Source organism: Columba livia, chromosome 3 (genome assembly GCF_036013475.1).
Source record: "Columba livia isolate bColLiv1 breed racing homer chromosome 3, bColLiv1.pat.W.v2, whole genome shotgun sequence".
In the NCBI taxonomy this organism is placed as follows: domain Eukaryota; kingdom Metazoa; phylum Chordata; class Aves; order Columbiformes; family Columbidae; genus Columba; species Columba livia.
In genome coordinates this window covers 85,816,031-85,833,486 of record NC_088604.1, presented here as the reverse complement: position 1 = coordinate 85,833,486, position 17,456 = coordinate 85,816,031, and the positions used below count along the sequence as shown (strand labels likewise).

General features: G+C 41.4%; 2 protein-coding genes across 9 annotated transcripts in view; both read left to right on the top strand.

Annotated features, from left to right (window-relative positions):
- HEATR5B (HEAT repeat containing 5B) overlaps positions 1–3,691 on the top strand; it is a 59,134-nt gene extending 55,443 nt beyond the window's left edge. For all 4 annotated transcript variants that reach the window (XM_065057957.1, XM_065057960.1, XM_065057958.1 and 1 more), the window contains exon 36: positions 1,002–3,691. In XM_065057957.1, the coding sequence (XP_064914029.1) occupies positions 1,002–1,306 (305 nt within the window). In that variant the 3' untranslated portion in view covers positions 1,307–3,691. The remainder of the gene's footprint in view (positions 1–1,001) is intronic.
- Positions 3,692–4,822: 1,131 nt separating this feature from the next.
- The window catches only part of STRN (striatin), a 71,142-nt gene continuing 58,508 nt past the window's right edge, over positions 4,823–17,456 (top strand). For all 5 annotated transcript variants that reach the window (XM_065057965.1, XM_065057968.1, XM_065057966.1 and 2 more), the window contains exon 1: positions 4,823–5,353. In XM_065057965.1, the coding sequence (XP_064914037.1) occupies positions 4,838–5,353 (516 nt within the window). In that variant the 5' untranslated portion in view covers positions 4,823–4,837. The remainder of the gene's footprint in view (positions 5,354–17,456) is intronic.

The following is a 17,456-nucleotide window of genomic DNA, read 5'->3' as shown; positions in this document are numbered from 1 at the left end:
AAATTTCCTTGTAAAAATACTGCTGTTGTTTTTGTGGTGTGTTTTGTTTAGTTTTCCCAACATACTCCCTATTGGTATTTCTCTTCGTTGTTGATAAAACACTAAATGTATGTTTGCTTGAGCCCCAGTCTGCTTCTGGCACAGTTGTTTAAGGCACATTTAAAATGAGAGAGTAAGCAAAACATGATTTTTGTTAATGCTGGCTGGAGACAATCACCCAATGAGTATGAATTTAATCAAAAACTTTAGGAGAAAATCAGTAATTATCTATATTTTTGTAGGCTATCAGATAAATGAGTTACCATTAATGTTTAAGTTCTTTGAGCTTAAAATTTACAATTAACATGTTACACATTTCGCTAGACACAAAAATTAGCCCTATTAATTAGGTTCAGCTGCTTTTTTGTTCCAAAGATAAACCCTTTTGATCCCTGTGCCATGTTGGGCTGTGGCCTCATTAGGTCATGCTAGCCCGAGTACAGCTGTGGTGCTAGTTTTTGGATTGGAATCTTCCAGGATGGGCTAATATAGCAGATAATTGGTCCTGACTTTTTCATGAACACTTGCGTACTAATGGCAGTTCTGTTACACTCACTGAGGAGGCTGATATCCAGATTCAATTGAACAATATTTCTGTGTGCCTGAAAAGTGTTCTGAAATCCTTTAATGTGATAGGCACTCTGCAGATCATTGACAAGAGGTCATAAGATGTAATCTGATGGTGCAAAGGTATCTTTAAAGAGTGTCAGGAACAAAATAACTGTCGTGAACAATGAGAAATCTGAAACACAATCCTGGTAATAAGATTTCGGTGACCAACGGACAGGAAACCATCTGCATTTCAGTTTTTATTTTATCATCTTTAATTAGTGTGTTTATTGTCAATCCTGTAAACAAAATTGCCCTTATCAGTCTAGTAACTGATAAAATTAGTTTTCTTCTTTTTTCTTCTCTGATATTACATACCATTACATAATATTACATTTTTCTTTTACTTTCAGGAGTCCAGTTGCTTGCCCTTTTGGTTCCCACTCTCATCTCCTATTTACTGAATGAAAATGCATTTGCCTCTGCATCTACAGCATCTAAGGATCTTCATGAATTTGCACTTCAGAATCTAATGCACATTGGTCCACTTTACCCACATGCTTTCAAGACAGTAATGGGAGCTGCTCCTGAATTAAAAACACGTCTAGAAACTGCAGTCCGAGCAAGTCAGGCCAGCAAAGCAAAAGCAGCTGCTAGGCAACCACCACCCACAGTACATTCCACCCCAACAATTAAACTGAAAACTAGTTTTTTTTGAATTACTTTTTATTATTTTTGGACCATTAAGTAGTCAGAAGCATTACATTATCCCTGATGTGTTACTGCATATATGTCTGTAATTTTGTGTAATTTGTATGTGAAAGGCTGTCTAATAGAGCTTTGTGTAATTACTTGAAATCCATGCATTACAAGGGAAGTGGTTTTACTTGTATAGATTTTTAGGAAGTTGAATGTGATCATATTTATGAATTTGTGTTATAAATTATCCACAAAAAAAACCCTATTCTCTATCTGACTAAATAGTTTTATTTATTTTTGAAAGCTACCCCAAACCTTTCAGTGTTTTTTGAAATCTGATGATTGTTATCCTACCATTGTGCACACTAACACAGTGGGGACAGAGGAAGAGGGGAAACTGTTACGTCGCACTTACCATGTACCATGGTGTAGAAGTATGCACTTTCTCCTTCTGAAAACAAAGAAGGGAAGGGGATTCTCAGACCTTGTAGATCATTTCAGCTTGCATGAAAGAAAAAAAAAGCAATTTTTCAGCCTTTCTCAAGGTGGACGATCAAGCATGCTGTTGTCTTTCTTTCTGTGGTGTATATTTCGTTCAGGTCCATTTTCATGCTTGAAAATTAATAAAGAATGCAAAGAATCTGATCCCCTATCTCTTTGAAGATAAATTTTAAAGAATGCTTGTGGAATTGAGTTCATAAAGAGAACTGCCTGCTATCTGCATTTTTGTAGGTGTAGATTTTGGCCCTTGTAAGGTGCTGTGTGTTGGCAGCCTTCCTGCTCTACCAGACACCAGTTGAATATGATGATTCAGTGCTCTGCTCTTTGTCCAGTCTCCTAGGTATTTATTTAACCTTCTTGCAAGATTTTTAGTCTCATTGGATATATCTTATCTGGAGTCTTTGATAAATTTTGCAGAGCCAAATTCTTTGAGCACTTTGCACCTGTACTAAGGAGGCAGAACACTGGTGAGAACCAAGCTCCTCCAGTTTTCCTTCCCCTGCCAGGCTTTTCTTTTTTGGAAAGCACGTGGGTCCCCTCACATCTGAGAGTCTGATCTACAGGTTTTGGAGTTCAGGGCTCAAGTGCTGTGCGAACCTTGGAGCACGGAGCCAGTGATTCCCCATGTCTGTCTGCTGCCAGACCTCACCCCTCCGATTGGCACAAGTGTAGAACCATGTATTTTCTTGTGTATACAAGACTGACATGAATTTTTTGACACTGCTGTTGAATTTGTAGGTTTATATGCAGATCTTTCTATACATTTTGCTTTCTAGAGAGAAGCCACATAACTAGAAACTTTAGCTAGGCCTGTTGAGTTTCGTCTCTGATGTTTTTCTGGATACTTGGTAAAAACTGAAAGGAATAGTGAATAGTACTGATAGTGATTAATAGCTGGTTGAAATATTTGTACATCATTATTTTTGAATAATCACTTGCCTACTTTCTTGTTTCCCATAATATCTGATATAACGCTTTGAGTACCTATGCAAAACGGAGGACAAGACAATGCTCTTGTGCCCTATTGTGTTTGGTGTGTGCCAAATATTTAACATAATATCAGAAAAGCTTTTATTTCACAGTGAATATTTTAGTACTGAGGTGAGGACACAACAAGGAGTGTATGCTCTATCTTTCAAATGTTTTTTTTTTATAAAGATGCTAACATCCAAGTCTTGTTCCATTGTCCTACAGGAGTAAAGATGCACACAGAAGTGAAAACAATATGCCGTACAGGAGGAGGAAAGTAATTTCTCTACTTTTTTTAGTTTTGTATATGTAGTGGGAATTAAATTGATTAACGTATATCACTTTCTAATAAGGATTTCCAGCATTACAAAGTTCTTTTGCTCAGAAAGAAGTTCTGAACCTGTTTAACATTGGAGAGAAAGTATTAAGGGAACTCAGTAAAAAATTGAACACAACAATTTTGAAAGTAAAACTAAGAAAATAAGTTTTGGATTCCCTCCCCTGCAGATACACTAGTAATTAATGACTTCGATGTTTGTTGGAAACTTTTTGTCTATAAAAAGGTTTTATTTATTTTTTATCTCAGCATTTCTATGTTTTAGTTAGCTTCTAGTTTACAATGTATCTGAAGACTCACGAAGCGGGGGGGGAATTGTAGCAATCAAGCATAACTAAGAAGCGTGTAGAAAAATAGAAAAATGTTAGCAGAAGTCAAAATGGCACTAGACAGATGTAGAGGGATAGAGGAGAGGTTGTTCTTTGTATACTGTGTGACTGTGTACAGCATGCTCAGTTTCCATTTGTATACATCCTTCACAGTTTCTAGTCCTTGTTTCCTTCTTTGCTTGTTCCTGGTACTAAAGGTAGAGCCTTGTGATTTTACATATTTTGGCATGAAATTTCATTTTATTAAAAAACCCAAAACAACTTGAAATACCCATAGTTCTTATTGTCCTTTGTCACCCTCCTTTTGATATTTGTCTTTGTTGATGGCCTTTTTAGTGTGCTTTTTCAAAACCTTGTTTGCTCAGTTTCCCTTTCATGTCTTTCCTCTCTACTGTTTCCTTCCTTTCTGGGTGAGCCGTGTTGTTCTACCCTGGTTCCCTGCCGAGCTCCCCCAGACCACACTCCCTCTTCTGTGCTTTTGCTCCTCTTCCCCTCCTGCTCTGCAGCGCTCTCTATAAGCTTCCCTCCTTGTCTTTCCCCCTGTAGAGCTGTGGCTGGTGGACGATCTCTTTATGCTTTTAATCTCCGAGGGCCGGGTTATGAAGAGGACGAGTACAATTTCAGAACAGCCTGAAGGAAACAGGAAGCGTTGCTTGGGCAAGCAGCGGGCGCCCTGGCTGCTCCCGGGGCGCCCTGAGGGGCGGCAGGGCCATCTTTCGGGTGCTGTAAGGCCTGTTGGTGGCCATAGCTCTGTCCTCACCAGGGCTCACCAGCATGGAAGTCAAACCTGACCCTGTCTTTGGGAGACAGAGGAGAGAGAAGTGCTGCTGACAGCTGCTGCCCTCAGCCCAGGGCTTTGCCATCAGCCTCAAATGATCTTGTCTTCCCTTTCCTTGGGGAAGAGGCAGAGTGGTAACTCCCGAAAAATGCAGTTTTGCTCTCCCTTTCATCCCAGCCAGGGATGGTACTATACTATTTGGTGCTTTGATGCCAAATGCTGCTCCTAACAAGGCTGAAATGGAGAAGCCTGGGGTGAGAGGTCAGGGCTTCACCCGTGTTTGTGGAACTGCTGCGAGACACCTGCCCTTCTCATGTCCCCAGGGTGGGCTGCGAGTGTGCCAAAGCCATTTAAATCCAGCTCCGAGGTGGAGATTATGATTAATCCCTGCCCCTCCTGCCGCGGCTTTGCGGGGCGGCTCGCTGTGCTCTCACCCCCACCCCGGGGCAGGGACACACCGCCAGCTGCCCCCTGCCGCGGCTTGCTCGTCTCTGCCCCAGGGCGCCACGTCACGGGGGTGAGGAACGCTCCCTGTAACGTCACTCCTCGAAATAAGGGCAGCGCGGAGGCGACGAAGGCGGCGGGGACAATCTCCCCACCTCCGCGCCGCCGCCCAGCGGAACCACACTTCCCAGAATGCCGCGGGAGGGGCCGGGGCGAATCGCGCTCTGGCATTGTCCCCTCCGCGTTGCCGTAGCAGCCGGCGGGGGCGGCTGTCAGGCGGTGACGGCGGGCGGGACGCGCCCAGGTTGTTGCTGCTGCCGGGACGCGGCTGGGTGCGGGCGGCGGCTCGCGGAGCAGGGGGCGGTCGGCGGGGAGCTCGGCGGACCCGGCCCGGCCATGGACGAGCAAGCGGGGCCCGGCGTTTTCTTCAGCAACAACAACAACAATAACGCCTTGCTGCTGCCGCCGCCGGCGGGCGGGCCGGGGCTGGAGCCGGGCGAGGCGGCGGCAGCAGCGGCCGCCGCGGCGGCAGCAGGAGGAGGAGGCGGCGGCGGCGGCGGGGGGGTCTCAGCCTCCGGAGCCGCCGCACCGGTGTCGGCGTCCCGGGCTCAGTACAGCGTGCCGGGCATCCTGCATTTCCTGCAGCACGAGTGGGGCCGCTTCGAGGCGGAGCGCGCCGAGTGGGAGGCGGAGCGGGCGGAGCTGCAGGTAACAGCCGCGACCTCCTTCTCTCTCCCCGTCCCTGCTCTGGCGGCCGCTCCCCTCCGGCTGCGCAGGGCCGGGGTACCCCGGCCCTGCGCAGCCGGAGGGGAGCGGCCGCCCTACCCTCTGCCCTGGCTTTCCCCTTGTCCCTTTCCCCATGAGGGAGCGGTCACCCGGCTCTGCCGCGGGCCATTTCCCTCCCCTCGGAGCGTGGCCGCCCCCCGCCGCTGGGCGGAGGGGCGTGACATGGCGGCGGCGCTGGGGGGAGCGGCTCCCGCCGCCTCCCGGAGTTTTCCGCGTGCCCCTCCAGGCCCGGCTGCTTCAACTTGTCACCGGTTTCATAACCCGCTGTTACCAGTCGCTCCCGGCGAGCTGCCCGCACCACTGGTGCCGCTGCCCCGCCGCGGCGGGCGGCTCCCCCCGCTCCGCAGCCCCGCCGGGCCCTGGCCTGGCCCGGGACACCGGCTGTCACTCCTTCGGTGTTACGGGACGCGTTATGTAGTGTTTTAAGTTGAAAAGCGGGAGGTTGATGCGCTTATTAATGTATTGAAGGACTGATAGTGATCTTGTGGTTTAAGAACTTGTGAACTGCTGGCTTGGAGCCGTCGCTGTCAGATACTTCACTGACGGGCGCGTTACATTAATACGAGGCGATAATGCAACCTTCGTTGTTCCTCTTTGGCTTTGTTTACAAGAAAATCTCTCTTGTAAACCTTAACACTGTCCACATTACCAGCCGCCCACTGTCTGATTCTCAGTTGGCCATGCTTGAGACTGAAAAGTGTCGACTTGGGTTTCCTTTTTAGGCCTCCTTTCTTTGTTTCTTGCTTCCTGTCCATCTCTTTTCTTTCTATATCATTGCTTGAAACTACTGTATTTATCAAGGGAGTCCTGAGCCTGTTTAGCAACGTGAACCACTTCTCTGACTATTTTTTTTTTTTTAATTAGTAGGGAAGTCATCTTTTTAATTGTACTTCCTATGGTAACATCAAACAACCGCTCTGAGAAGGGTGGCCGATGTGACATTCTTCATTGAGGTTTCCTTTGTAGGAATTTAAAGGAAGTGGTCATGAGGACAAAAGAGTAATTTTAATTTTAGCTTCAATGATTCAATGAAAAATTCATTAGTAACTGGTCATGTTTCTACTCAATACATCTAGTAAATACTCTGTAGAAAGTATTATACACTATGTAGAAAGCTTGACTGTGTATAAGAACATCATGTGTCACATGCCCAGTGGAGTCTTGTAAATATCTTCACTTTTTTTATAGTCGATATAGATCTCAAAAATTGATTTGCAGAAAAAAAATCCATTTTACAGGACCCAGGAAATTCTGCCAGTGTGTTAATAACGCTTTGCGGATTTATAATGCCCCTTGACAGAGTCTAACATGCTATTCCTCTTCCCCCTCCTCCCCTAAGTATCTCTCAAAAGCTTGGGTGTTATGGATGAGACAGGAGGAAAGAGGAAGAGTATTTAAACTATTTGCCGAAGTCATGTATTATCAGTGGCAGAACTGGGAATATAACCCTATTATAAGTTGTTTGCTTGAACGCCTTTGGCTCTTGCCAAAACATCTCAATAAAGTTATAATTAGCTGTGGCTGGCATTGCCACGAGCTGTAACAGCATTTATCTGCCGCAGAGTCATGTTCAGAAAGGTGCAAAATTCTTGGCTGTCTCTACAGGCATCAGACGTTACATCTGCTGTGACCATTTGCAGTTGAATGTTCTTTGATCCGTGTGGGAGGTTTGTGTTAGGGGTTCAGCAACTACAGGATGTAGAAATTGTACATGTATAGTTGAAGGATAACAAGCGTTAATTAAAAAACAGTTCTGAAGCCTTTTGTTGGCCTATATCTTTGGAAGTGTTTAACAGAATAATGGAAATTCGAGGTCGAGCGGTTACTCTCTCTTGAGATAAAGATTCAGTGCTCCTCATTGTACTTCACCAGCCTTGAATCCAATGTAAATGTTAGATTATCTGTTCTCTTGGGAGGCTGTGTGACAGAGGATGGATTTTGTGTGGTCTTCTTAGTATTCCAGAAATTTTATCTGCAATTCATCTTGTTTCTTAGAGTTTTTTTTGTTTTTGTTTTAATATCCAATTTGTCACCTGCCATGATATTTAAATACTTCAGATGCTTTATGCCACATGCTTGGCTTCTGCTCAGTAGTTGCTGGTTAGCTAAGGCACACTCTCTCTCCAAAAAACACCTTGTCACAGAATCACAGTATGTTTGGGATTGGAAGGGACCTCAAAAGATCATCTACTCCAATCCCCCTGCCGGAGCAGGAACACCCAGATGAGGTTGTCAGTCAGTCCCACTGTGATTCCCTATCGCCCTTTTCTTCCCATCTGGGCTTGTTTTAATTTTCTTATTTTCCTTGTAATTAATTGTGTGGAACTAAATGTGATATTCAGGTAGAGCACCTTTCTGTTGCATTACGTGATACTTATTCAGGTGACACACACCTGAGTTTATAACATACGTGAACTGGCAGGCAGGGCAGCTCATTCTCTGTTCTTAAGTTACAGGTATGCTACTGCCTTTCCAAGGTTTTTCTTCCTATCAAGTGCTTTTATTTTGCTTTCCCTGGCAAATATCCTTGTTTACTCTGGTTTTCTTTTTTTTATTTTTTTTAATCTTTTACAATTATTGTTTCCTCTGTTATATAAATCTTCATCATTCACAGTGAAAGGGGACTTCAATATTTATGTCTATGCAAGTATCATTAATAAGCTGTGTATTTCAAATCAGAATGAAAACAGATTCCTACAGACTTCCCCTAGATGCTTATCTGCTAATTACATATTTCACTTTTAGTGCTTGCTTTCTGTTTACAGTACTTTGACATCTGCAGATTGCAAAATTATCCTAAGAATAAACTTCATGATGCTCTGTGAAGTAATTCACTAGAAGAAATACTAATGTTATTAATCCTAAGTTTAGTGTTCAGAAACTGTGTTTTATAGCATTATCATGTATTTTCATATATTTTCAGAAATCAGTAATTTTCCTTTTCCTAGGTTCTTCTAGCAGCTGCTTGGGATAGTTGACAACGAAGGGTTTCCTCCTCTGCAAAAGTTTTAAACTTCAGATTTTTTTCATTCTGCGCTTTTCTGAACTGTGTTTCTGAGGCATTTCAGAGTTGTCATTATGTATTGGACAAGCCCATCCCAGAGGAGCCAAGAGTTTGTTCAAATACATATGCAGGGCACCAAAATTCATATCTTCGCTTGCAGCTAGCAGGGTTGAAAATGCCTTTCATATTGGTGTCTTGCCTTAACTGTATGTATTCTGACTGGTTGGGGGAGATCCTCTGCTGCGGATGTTATTTGCCTTTTAATTATCCATCTTCCGCCCCTGGGAGAGAGAGCGGTGGGAACTCTGCGCCGGGGGCTGGGGCCCTGCAGAGCCCAGCGCTGCTGATGCGCATCCTCACAAGCGACAAAGCTGCTGAGCTCCGCTGTTCTGGGCTGGGTGAGCTTGGAAGGCTTGTGTGCGTATGGCTTTTGTTTTGACTAGAAATTCTGTCTTTGCAAGCAATGCATATGTTGCTGTGGAAAGTTTTGCTTCTGACAAACATTTTTCTGGCAAAAATGCTGATTTGCAGACTTTGGCATTTCTCCGCATTTCACAAATGTTCTAAATTGCAACAAACTGCTATCCTCTATGTAACTGTGTGTATAGACACCTCATATCCTGCTAAGGAATTTTCTAGGTCTTGTCCTCTTCACTGCTAAAGTTTTCAATTCTTCTAACTGGTAAATGTTTCTTAAGAGTAGTAGACAGGTTTCGAGTAGTAGTAGGACCTGATAGGGTTACATTAAAATTGTTTTTCTTGGATAAACTTTCCTTTGAAAAGGTTTGCAAGGAAATTACAGAGATTGGGTGGATACAATGTGCTTGTCTTTCCAGAACTTTGTTAAAAATACTCCTTGTGAGACAGTGCCAAAAGACAACAAAACAAAACCAAAACCCCAAAAACAAACGAACAAAAAAAAAACCCCAACAACACAAACAAAAAAAACCCTAAATGTTAGGGAAGGAGTTAATGAAATGAAATAAAATGTACTTAAATGATAGCAAACAATTGTAATAGAAGGAATGTGATGGAAGTACTAGATAAGCACTTGAGGTGGGTGGTGGAGGTCAGATTTGGAGGTGTAAGCTCTCTGGGGAGGCTCAGGGCTTGTGATCTTCCCCCTTGCTGCTGCTTTTCCGAGGCCAGGGGCTGGCGGTGAAACCAGGCGCTCCGTGGTAAGATTGTGTCCTTGGAGACAAACAAGTTAAAGTAATGAGGAGAAGGGGCAAATCAGACAGATGGCTGTGGCTATTTATAGTGTGGTTTAGGACATTCGTTACTTGATTCAGAAATAGTTGATATTTACAGTTTGTTGGCTTTTAGATAGCGGTCCTCTTATTGGATTAAGTTTCTAGTTGAAAATCCTTCTGATAGTTGGATAATCTGCAAATATTGGTCTGAGAAAAAGTAATGAGCAGTAAGTTGATGAAATCAGTTATTTAGTTAATGGAAAACTCCTCAAGATTTGGTTTGGCCAATAAAATGGAAGATCAAGTAATACAGTTTGAAGAAGTTTCGTGTAAGATTTTCAAATATGATGATGTGGGTTGAATCTCTGAGATTTTCTGTGAAATATGACTTGGCAGAAGTCTGTAGAAGTCTTCAATAAAATGTTTTTTCTTATAAGGCAGATATTACAAAGAAAACAATGATTAATGTTAAATTCCTCTCCACCCCAGAAGGACAATATTTTCAGCTTTATTCTTTTAAATACGTCAGCTAAAGCAAAAGAAAAGCGGCAGAAAATAAGCCCTGGTCACAATATTGAGGCATGTTCAGTTGGAAAGATGATGCTAAATGTGTCTTGGTGACTGCCAGATGTCCTTTCATTTGCTAAGGTTTTTTTTAGCAAACTTTCTAGTTGCCCAATTCATGTGAAGCAAAGGAGAGAAGCTTCTGTCCTCCTCTTTCTTGTTTGCTTATATATGTGTTTGCCAGCTAATCCCAATATACTCATTGATAAGCTGTCACAGCTTTTTTTACTTAAGCCAGGAGGACTAGTGGGAGTAAATGTTCAGTGATCAAAGAGCTACATTATAGAAATCTGTAGCTTTTGTTGGGAAGTAGAATGTGAGAAGAAACTGATGAGACTGGTTCTTTGCAGGTCTGTTTCTGGTTTTTATAGTAGCTTGATTTTTTTACTTTTTTTTAATTGCATAAATGATCCAAATATTTCATAGAATCATTTCATTTGGAAGAGACCCTCAGGATCATCGAGTCCAACCTAACCTAACCTAGCATCAGATTTTCCTATTCTTCTCAAATCTCTTAAACCTGTAATTTAGTTTAGGTGTAATGAAAATGTGTTTCTTAAATGGGCCTACCTTTTTTAGGAAAATTCTGCTCTAAGTATCAAGGTGGCATGAGCAGTCAGTTTTGCGATGTTACATTGTCTCCAAGTGGTCTTTAAAGCTTACAAACACTTTCACATAAAGTTGTACTTTAAAAAAGGATTTTCTGATTTTCGTTATTTGCTACAGAGTTGTTGAATTAAGCAGAAATGAAATAAGTTATGTTCTAGGTGGGAAAACTTTGGTTTTCTATGTCAGATTAGCATATGGTGAAACATCGTATATGTCCTTACTAGTGCACGTTTATAATTTAAATCAGTATCTCTGTGGCCTGCTCAAATTGTAATCCTCCTTTTTCTGTTGAAGACCTTGGCTGATGTCAGTTTTATTGCATCAGGGCTAAGTAACTTTGCACTGTTTGAACAGCAAGTTGCAAATATAACTTGGCCTTTATGAGCATTTCAGTAGACACTGAACCTTTATTTACTAATTCTAGAACAAGTTGTGTAAAATTCCCCAAGTAAGATGCATCCCCAGAGACTTTTGGTTCATCTTAGTTTAATGCCAAAAGAAGTAAGGCTGTACAAATGCCAAGGTTCAACTAAAGTTGATATCCATACACGGTTTTCTGAGAAAATAGGTATTGGTCAGCAACCTACTCACATCTTTGGCTTCACAAGGCTGCAAGATCTTGTCAAGTCCTCCTTTCTAAGTTCCTTAGCTAAAAAGTGGCAAGAACTGACTTAGAAATAGATGAAGGATTGTTATGTTTTGTTCTTAAATGCCGAGAAATGTGTAGATACTTGAAACAGCTCTTCTGAATCACTTCTGCCCAGGATCCAAGCTTTGCATACAATACACTAGAAATAAAAATACTCTGAAATATGAAAACAAAGGTTCACTTTATCATAGTGACCTGTTCTGTATGGGCCTGTAGGTGGATTCATCTAGAAGATGTTATTTTCCTATTGGAAAGGAATTTGATATATGCTAACTAATATTTTGAAAATAATCCAGTGACAAATAAATTAATGACCAAAGTGTGGAAATACTGCCTTTTTTCTGTGCTTAGCCAGGAATATGTTTCCCTTTAGGGCAGTCACATAGGGCAGGATTGGAGAAGCATCGGAACAAAAATGGCATACGTTATATATATATCCAAGCTTGTAAACAGGAGGCGAGAACAAAATCAGTTATTTTTGTATCTGTTTCAGTTGGTGCTGCAGTCAGTTCAGGGTGGTGGTACATGACTGAATACATGGAGGAGCTGCTCCTGGCTGCAGGGGTGAGAACCGGGAGGGAGCCAGTTGTCTCTTGCAAGTGCTTGTGTGGTCAAGTCTGGTTCGCTCCTTGTTTTGTTACCGAATCCAAATCTACAAATCTCCTCCAGATTTGTTCTCCTTTGTCTTGACGTAGCAAATGATTCATTCAGCCTGTGAACTTCTATTGTCTCGGTTAAAATGTGGGCCATAAGTCTGTTTATCAGTCCTGGTGCTGATTGCTGTTGTTGCGTTTCTGCCTTTATTGTACAGTAGGTGGAACGGAATTACATTTGAGCATTTGCAATTTGGATTCCAGCTCATACGATTGTTTTGTGACATGTCATTGCAGTGTTGCTTATAAAATTACACTACGTTTAAAACTTGCCCTCTTTTTGTCCTTATATCAGTCTATGTGGAGCATAGTGCTGAGATTCAAAAAGAAAATAAAAAGTTAATGCTCGCCACTTAAGTAAGTGCATTACAAAAATGAGTGGAGGATTAGAGAAAATTTTTACTTATGAAGAACGATTAAATAAACTGAGTATACATTGCTTGGCTAACTCAACAAGTATTTTGATGTTTGCAGTTGTTAGAACAGGGAAAGGCAGCACTGCAGAGTGGATAAAAGACTGGTTATCTGAACAGAGATCTGCCTAGTAAAACACTTCAAACTGCAGAAAGAAAAGTCTTCCTGCTGGTTGAGATGCTTAAATTAGTAATCAAATTACTGCCAGGAATAAATTACTGAATTATTTTTGATTCTGGGTGATCTATTAGGAGTTTTTAATCCACCGATAAGAAATTGTTTTTCAAGCAGTCTTTTGAAAGAGATGAAGAATGTAAGTAAATGGCTTTTTCAACCATCTTTTTTTACTGTAAGCTAAATCTTTAATCTCTTTTGGATGGTTTAATTTTTTCAGGGCTTAGCTGTGATGCCAGTGTTAGGGCATCTCTGAGAAATCCAGCAAAAATAATTTGCCAGTAGCAGATCGTGCTGTGTGTTAGTCCCATGGGACTGTATCGCCCAACGTGCTGGTGATAAACAGGATGAAGTGTGTCTGGGGAGGGTGAAGCTAAATACACCCCCGTGCCTGCCACTCGTTTCAGCCTGTGGCCCTGCTTCACTTTTGTGATTGTAAATGGCTACAGACGCTTCTTTGGCTCTTCTACCACAGAGTGCTGGTGGGTGTGTGTTGCAATGTTAAGTATGGTGCCTGAAGAATTGTTTGCTGGTTGTACTAGACCACTGGTATTTCCCTTCCCCCTTCCCCTGTACCTGTTTTTTATCTCTTCTCCTCTGACTTCCCCCCAGGCATACCTACACTTATTTACAAATATACTTAAATATGTAGCGCTTCAGTGAGCCAACTATGATCTAAAATACTGAGCACCCCGACAGCCTGCAGAAAGCTTCTGGCAGATCTCGGTAGACTGGTTAGAAAGACTGTTTGCGGCTGATACATCTGTATATGTATTTCATTATTTTAGCTATCTACATATTTTGTGCAGTATTTTTCTTGCATTTTTTCCACTCCCTTGTTCCATTTCTCTCCACCTATGAAGACCTTGTTGTTGAATTATGGAAGCAGCCTACACAGGACCGCATGTCTTACTAGCTCTTACTTTGTCAAATGATGCCTGTTGACCTTCAGGTGCCCATAAATTTTAAGTGAGGTTTACTTTAAAATAGTAAGATAAAGATTTTAAAGAAAAGAACAGAAAAGCTTTTTATAGTTCTCGAGTCTTAAGGATTAAAAAAAAATTACCTTTAAATCTGAAATAGTTGTAAAATTCAGGAACTAATGGAAGGTGATACTAAAGATGCATCATTTGTTTAGCAGCCATAGTACTGTTTATTTTTAAATATTTTCTGCTAAAGGAAAATATTTTTTAATCTCTCGCTTTTGCGTAATGTGAAGGTGACAGCTTAAAAAGGTGTGCAGATATAACATCAGAAGATTCTAGGTTTCCCCAGCCTTGGACACTTTTAAGATTCATCTGTACGGGGTTCTGGGCCATCTTGTCTAGACCGTGTTCTTGCCAAGAAAGGTTGGACCAGGTGATTCTTGTGGTCCCTTCCAACCTGGTATTCTATGATTCTATGAATATGCTTTTTAACATCTTTGTTGTCATGGTCGCTGATTCCAGGAAGCGTAAATTTCTGTTTACGTTTTTCAATCTGTTAAAATCCAGATTTGTTAAGGTGCAGTGTAATTATTTGGTTATGTTGTTACAGCTGCTAAACCTGTATTAAGAAGTTGACAGCATTTTTTTAAAATGTTGTTTCTAACCCAGTGCTACCTAAAACATCGCCTCATCCTTTTGTCTGCTTCACAGTAATGTGACCTTAGAGTCTTTTTGGGGAATTTCTTAAAACAACAGTGTTGTAGCTTGAGATTTTATTTTATTTATTTTATTTTTTTTTTTTAACACAAGGATGAATGTTATTTTTAATATTTCTTGGTAAAGAAGTGGAATAGTTAAGATAGCTACAGTGCTATTAATTTAGACCAAATGCACAGGAAACTTCTAAGTTTTTTGCAGTTGGTAAGACTAAAAACTTCAGTGAGATAAAGTAGAAAAAACCCAAACTGAACTGTACAGTTGTAGCTGAAATAGACTGTTCCAAGCATCTCTCTTCCCAATATTCTGTTTGGTGTTGTTTTTTGTTGTTGTTTTGTTTTCTCTCTTGATTTTAATTTCGCAGTTGCGCTGTGGTACAGTGGCTTGTAGCCCTTGGCCTGGAATAAACTTGTGGCAGGCACTGCCTTGGTTCCTCACCGTGGAGCCAGTGGGGCTGAGTGCGTTGTAGAGATGATGGGCCCCACCCATAAGGCGAGGAACAAGATGAGGTTTTGTGTGACCCCTGTAGGCATTTTAGAGGTTTGTGATGGCTAGATTACAACTTGATGCATTTTAACCTTATTAGCTAGAAGGTCAGCTGTCGCAAAACCTGTTTGTTGGGCATATTTGTGAGTTCTTGAAATTTTTTGGCAAACCTTCCCAGGAGCAGCAGAAGCGTGGATCAGTGCTGTGGATCACTCAGAGCAGGAGCATCCTCCTTTGTGCTCCTTCTCCCTCAGGTAGCGCAGCCTTCAGGTTTGACTTGCGCTAAAGCTGCAACTGTGGGAAATGGCCTGTGCAGTCTCAATCTACTGATAAAATTCTGTCATTTATATCCGAATAATAAGAAAACTGTAGACCTTTTACACTTTAAATATTTGTACAAACATTTAGACAGGTGTTGGCTAAATATTTTGATCGGAAATGGTGAACCTGGAGTTATCACTGGTTTGTTCTAGAGACTGAGAAAAACCTGCTAGATCTCATCATTTGTCGTTTTAGATTTTTAAACTCGGTGTCTTCATTTATTCAGTTTTCATTCATACTACAAATTGTTTCATTTATGGTATGAAAATTTAGGTTCCTTGGCTTATTTTCAGTTAATTGCCAAACATTGTAAAGAATGAAATTTAGTTAGGACATATGGACTGTTACAGTATTATTGTTAGTCTAAAATTTCAGTTATTATTTTAATGCTGTCTTTATGCGCATTACAAATATACCTGAATATTATATTTAAGAATTTCTTAAATAAAGTTTGAGCTGTCATATTTAACTGATGTTTTGTTGTCCTGTGAGGCTGACTTAATTGTAATTATCCAGTAATTATATAAATGAGGGATAAGGGTTGCCAACATCCTGTGGGAAAGGTGGAGAATATTATCCTTACTTTTTATATATTATGCAAATGATAAAATATAATCATTCTAAATTTTAGCACCAGAATTTCTCAAAAATAATGAGTATTGGACATACGAATGCTACTCAGAAAAAAAGCAGGAACAAATTTTGCTAGAAATTCATGCAGCCTCCAAGCATTATTCTCAAGGCCTCTGGTGCACCTCTCTGTTTCTTGATTTGTGAATAAAACTACTGGTCTGTGAAGTGTATAGTAACCTTGAAAGATCCTGGCAAATAGGCTTGTGTAGGGGTGGCTGGAGAGACAGCTCTTGGACCATGAATTCCACTCTCTTTTTGCTGCATGTTTTTTGAGTAATAAACACAAGGATTTCTTGGAAGTCCAGGAAAAATAGAAGTTGTAAGACATCAGTAAGAGCATTGGCATACTACTGACAATAAAAGATGTCCAATGAATCTATATTTCTTCCAGTGCTCTTTCTTCCTGTGCAATATGTGTAGAATACATACAGCCTGCCAGTGGCCCCAAGGAGGTAAAGCACAATCCTTTTCCTTCATCTTGAATCATAAGACATAGATGCTTTAGCTCCAGAGGCAGAGTTGGGAACATTTACATTCTTTTACATGCTTATGAAGCTTCTGGTAACAGTTTTGAATCTTGTTTCTCGAATAGTTAGTCAGGCAAGTCACGGAGCCAGGCCTGCCCTCTATTGGAAGCGTGACTCTGCTCATTTTCACATGAAGGAGGTGCTGTGTGATATTTCTTAATCAAATCCATTTATGTCTCTCTTTCGTACAAAAGTAAGCTGTCCAAACTACTGAGAAGTTGTGGGTTTTTTTGATTTGTTTAAGCTGCTACCAGTGGAGGATTACCTTAACCTCAATTGTGAGCATGGTAATGCAGGCTTGACCCTTGTGGTAGAGCAGCACATGAGCCAGCCCATTACTGGCTGCCCTTTGCCAACCTGCTGGCTAAACGTGCTTCATTCCAGCCTGGTCACTCAGTTCATTCTTAACAAGAAATTGCTTGCAGACAGCAGGTGCCATCATAGATCACTTCAGCGTGTGTCCTTATGGCACTGGATGATCTTTTTCATTCCAGCCAAATCCATATTTATATCATGTTCCACTGTTTTTTATAGTGTGATTTGATATTCTCTCACTTTTTGGCTAGAAGGGCATTTGTTTATTTTCACTGGGCCTGTTTGGAGGCATGGAAAGAGGGATCGCTAGTGCAGTGATATGCATGATAATCTGAGTGTCTGCACAGTTCACAGAATCACAGAATGTTAGGGATTGGAAGGGACATCAAAGATCATCTAGCCTAATCCCAGTTACTGCAAACCAGTTTCCTTGTGTTTGGGGTGCTCCTCTTGGTACTGAGAGGGATGGTGACCGTGTTGAGTTGACATTCTGCTTGCACTCTTCCATTCATCTGGATGGGAAATGCTGCCTCCACAGCCAGCATTTCTTTGTTCTGTGCCTTTCCCTAAACCTGAGTGTCAAATTCACTTTAGAATTCAATTGTAGTTTTTTGTTCATCACAGTTTGAGTGTTGAGTGAGGAGAAGCTTGATGCAAGAGCAACTGAGGCCTTTCTTTTGATTCAGCTGGGGTTTTTTTTTGGCAATCAAATGCATTTCCCCTATTGAAGGTGAAGACTGACTTCACTGGAGAGCAGCCAGTGTTTTTTACTCATCTTAAACTGGCTGCTTGAGTTGGTGACTGTAGTTAAGGATTCTTCAGGTGTCTGTCAAGCTATTT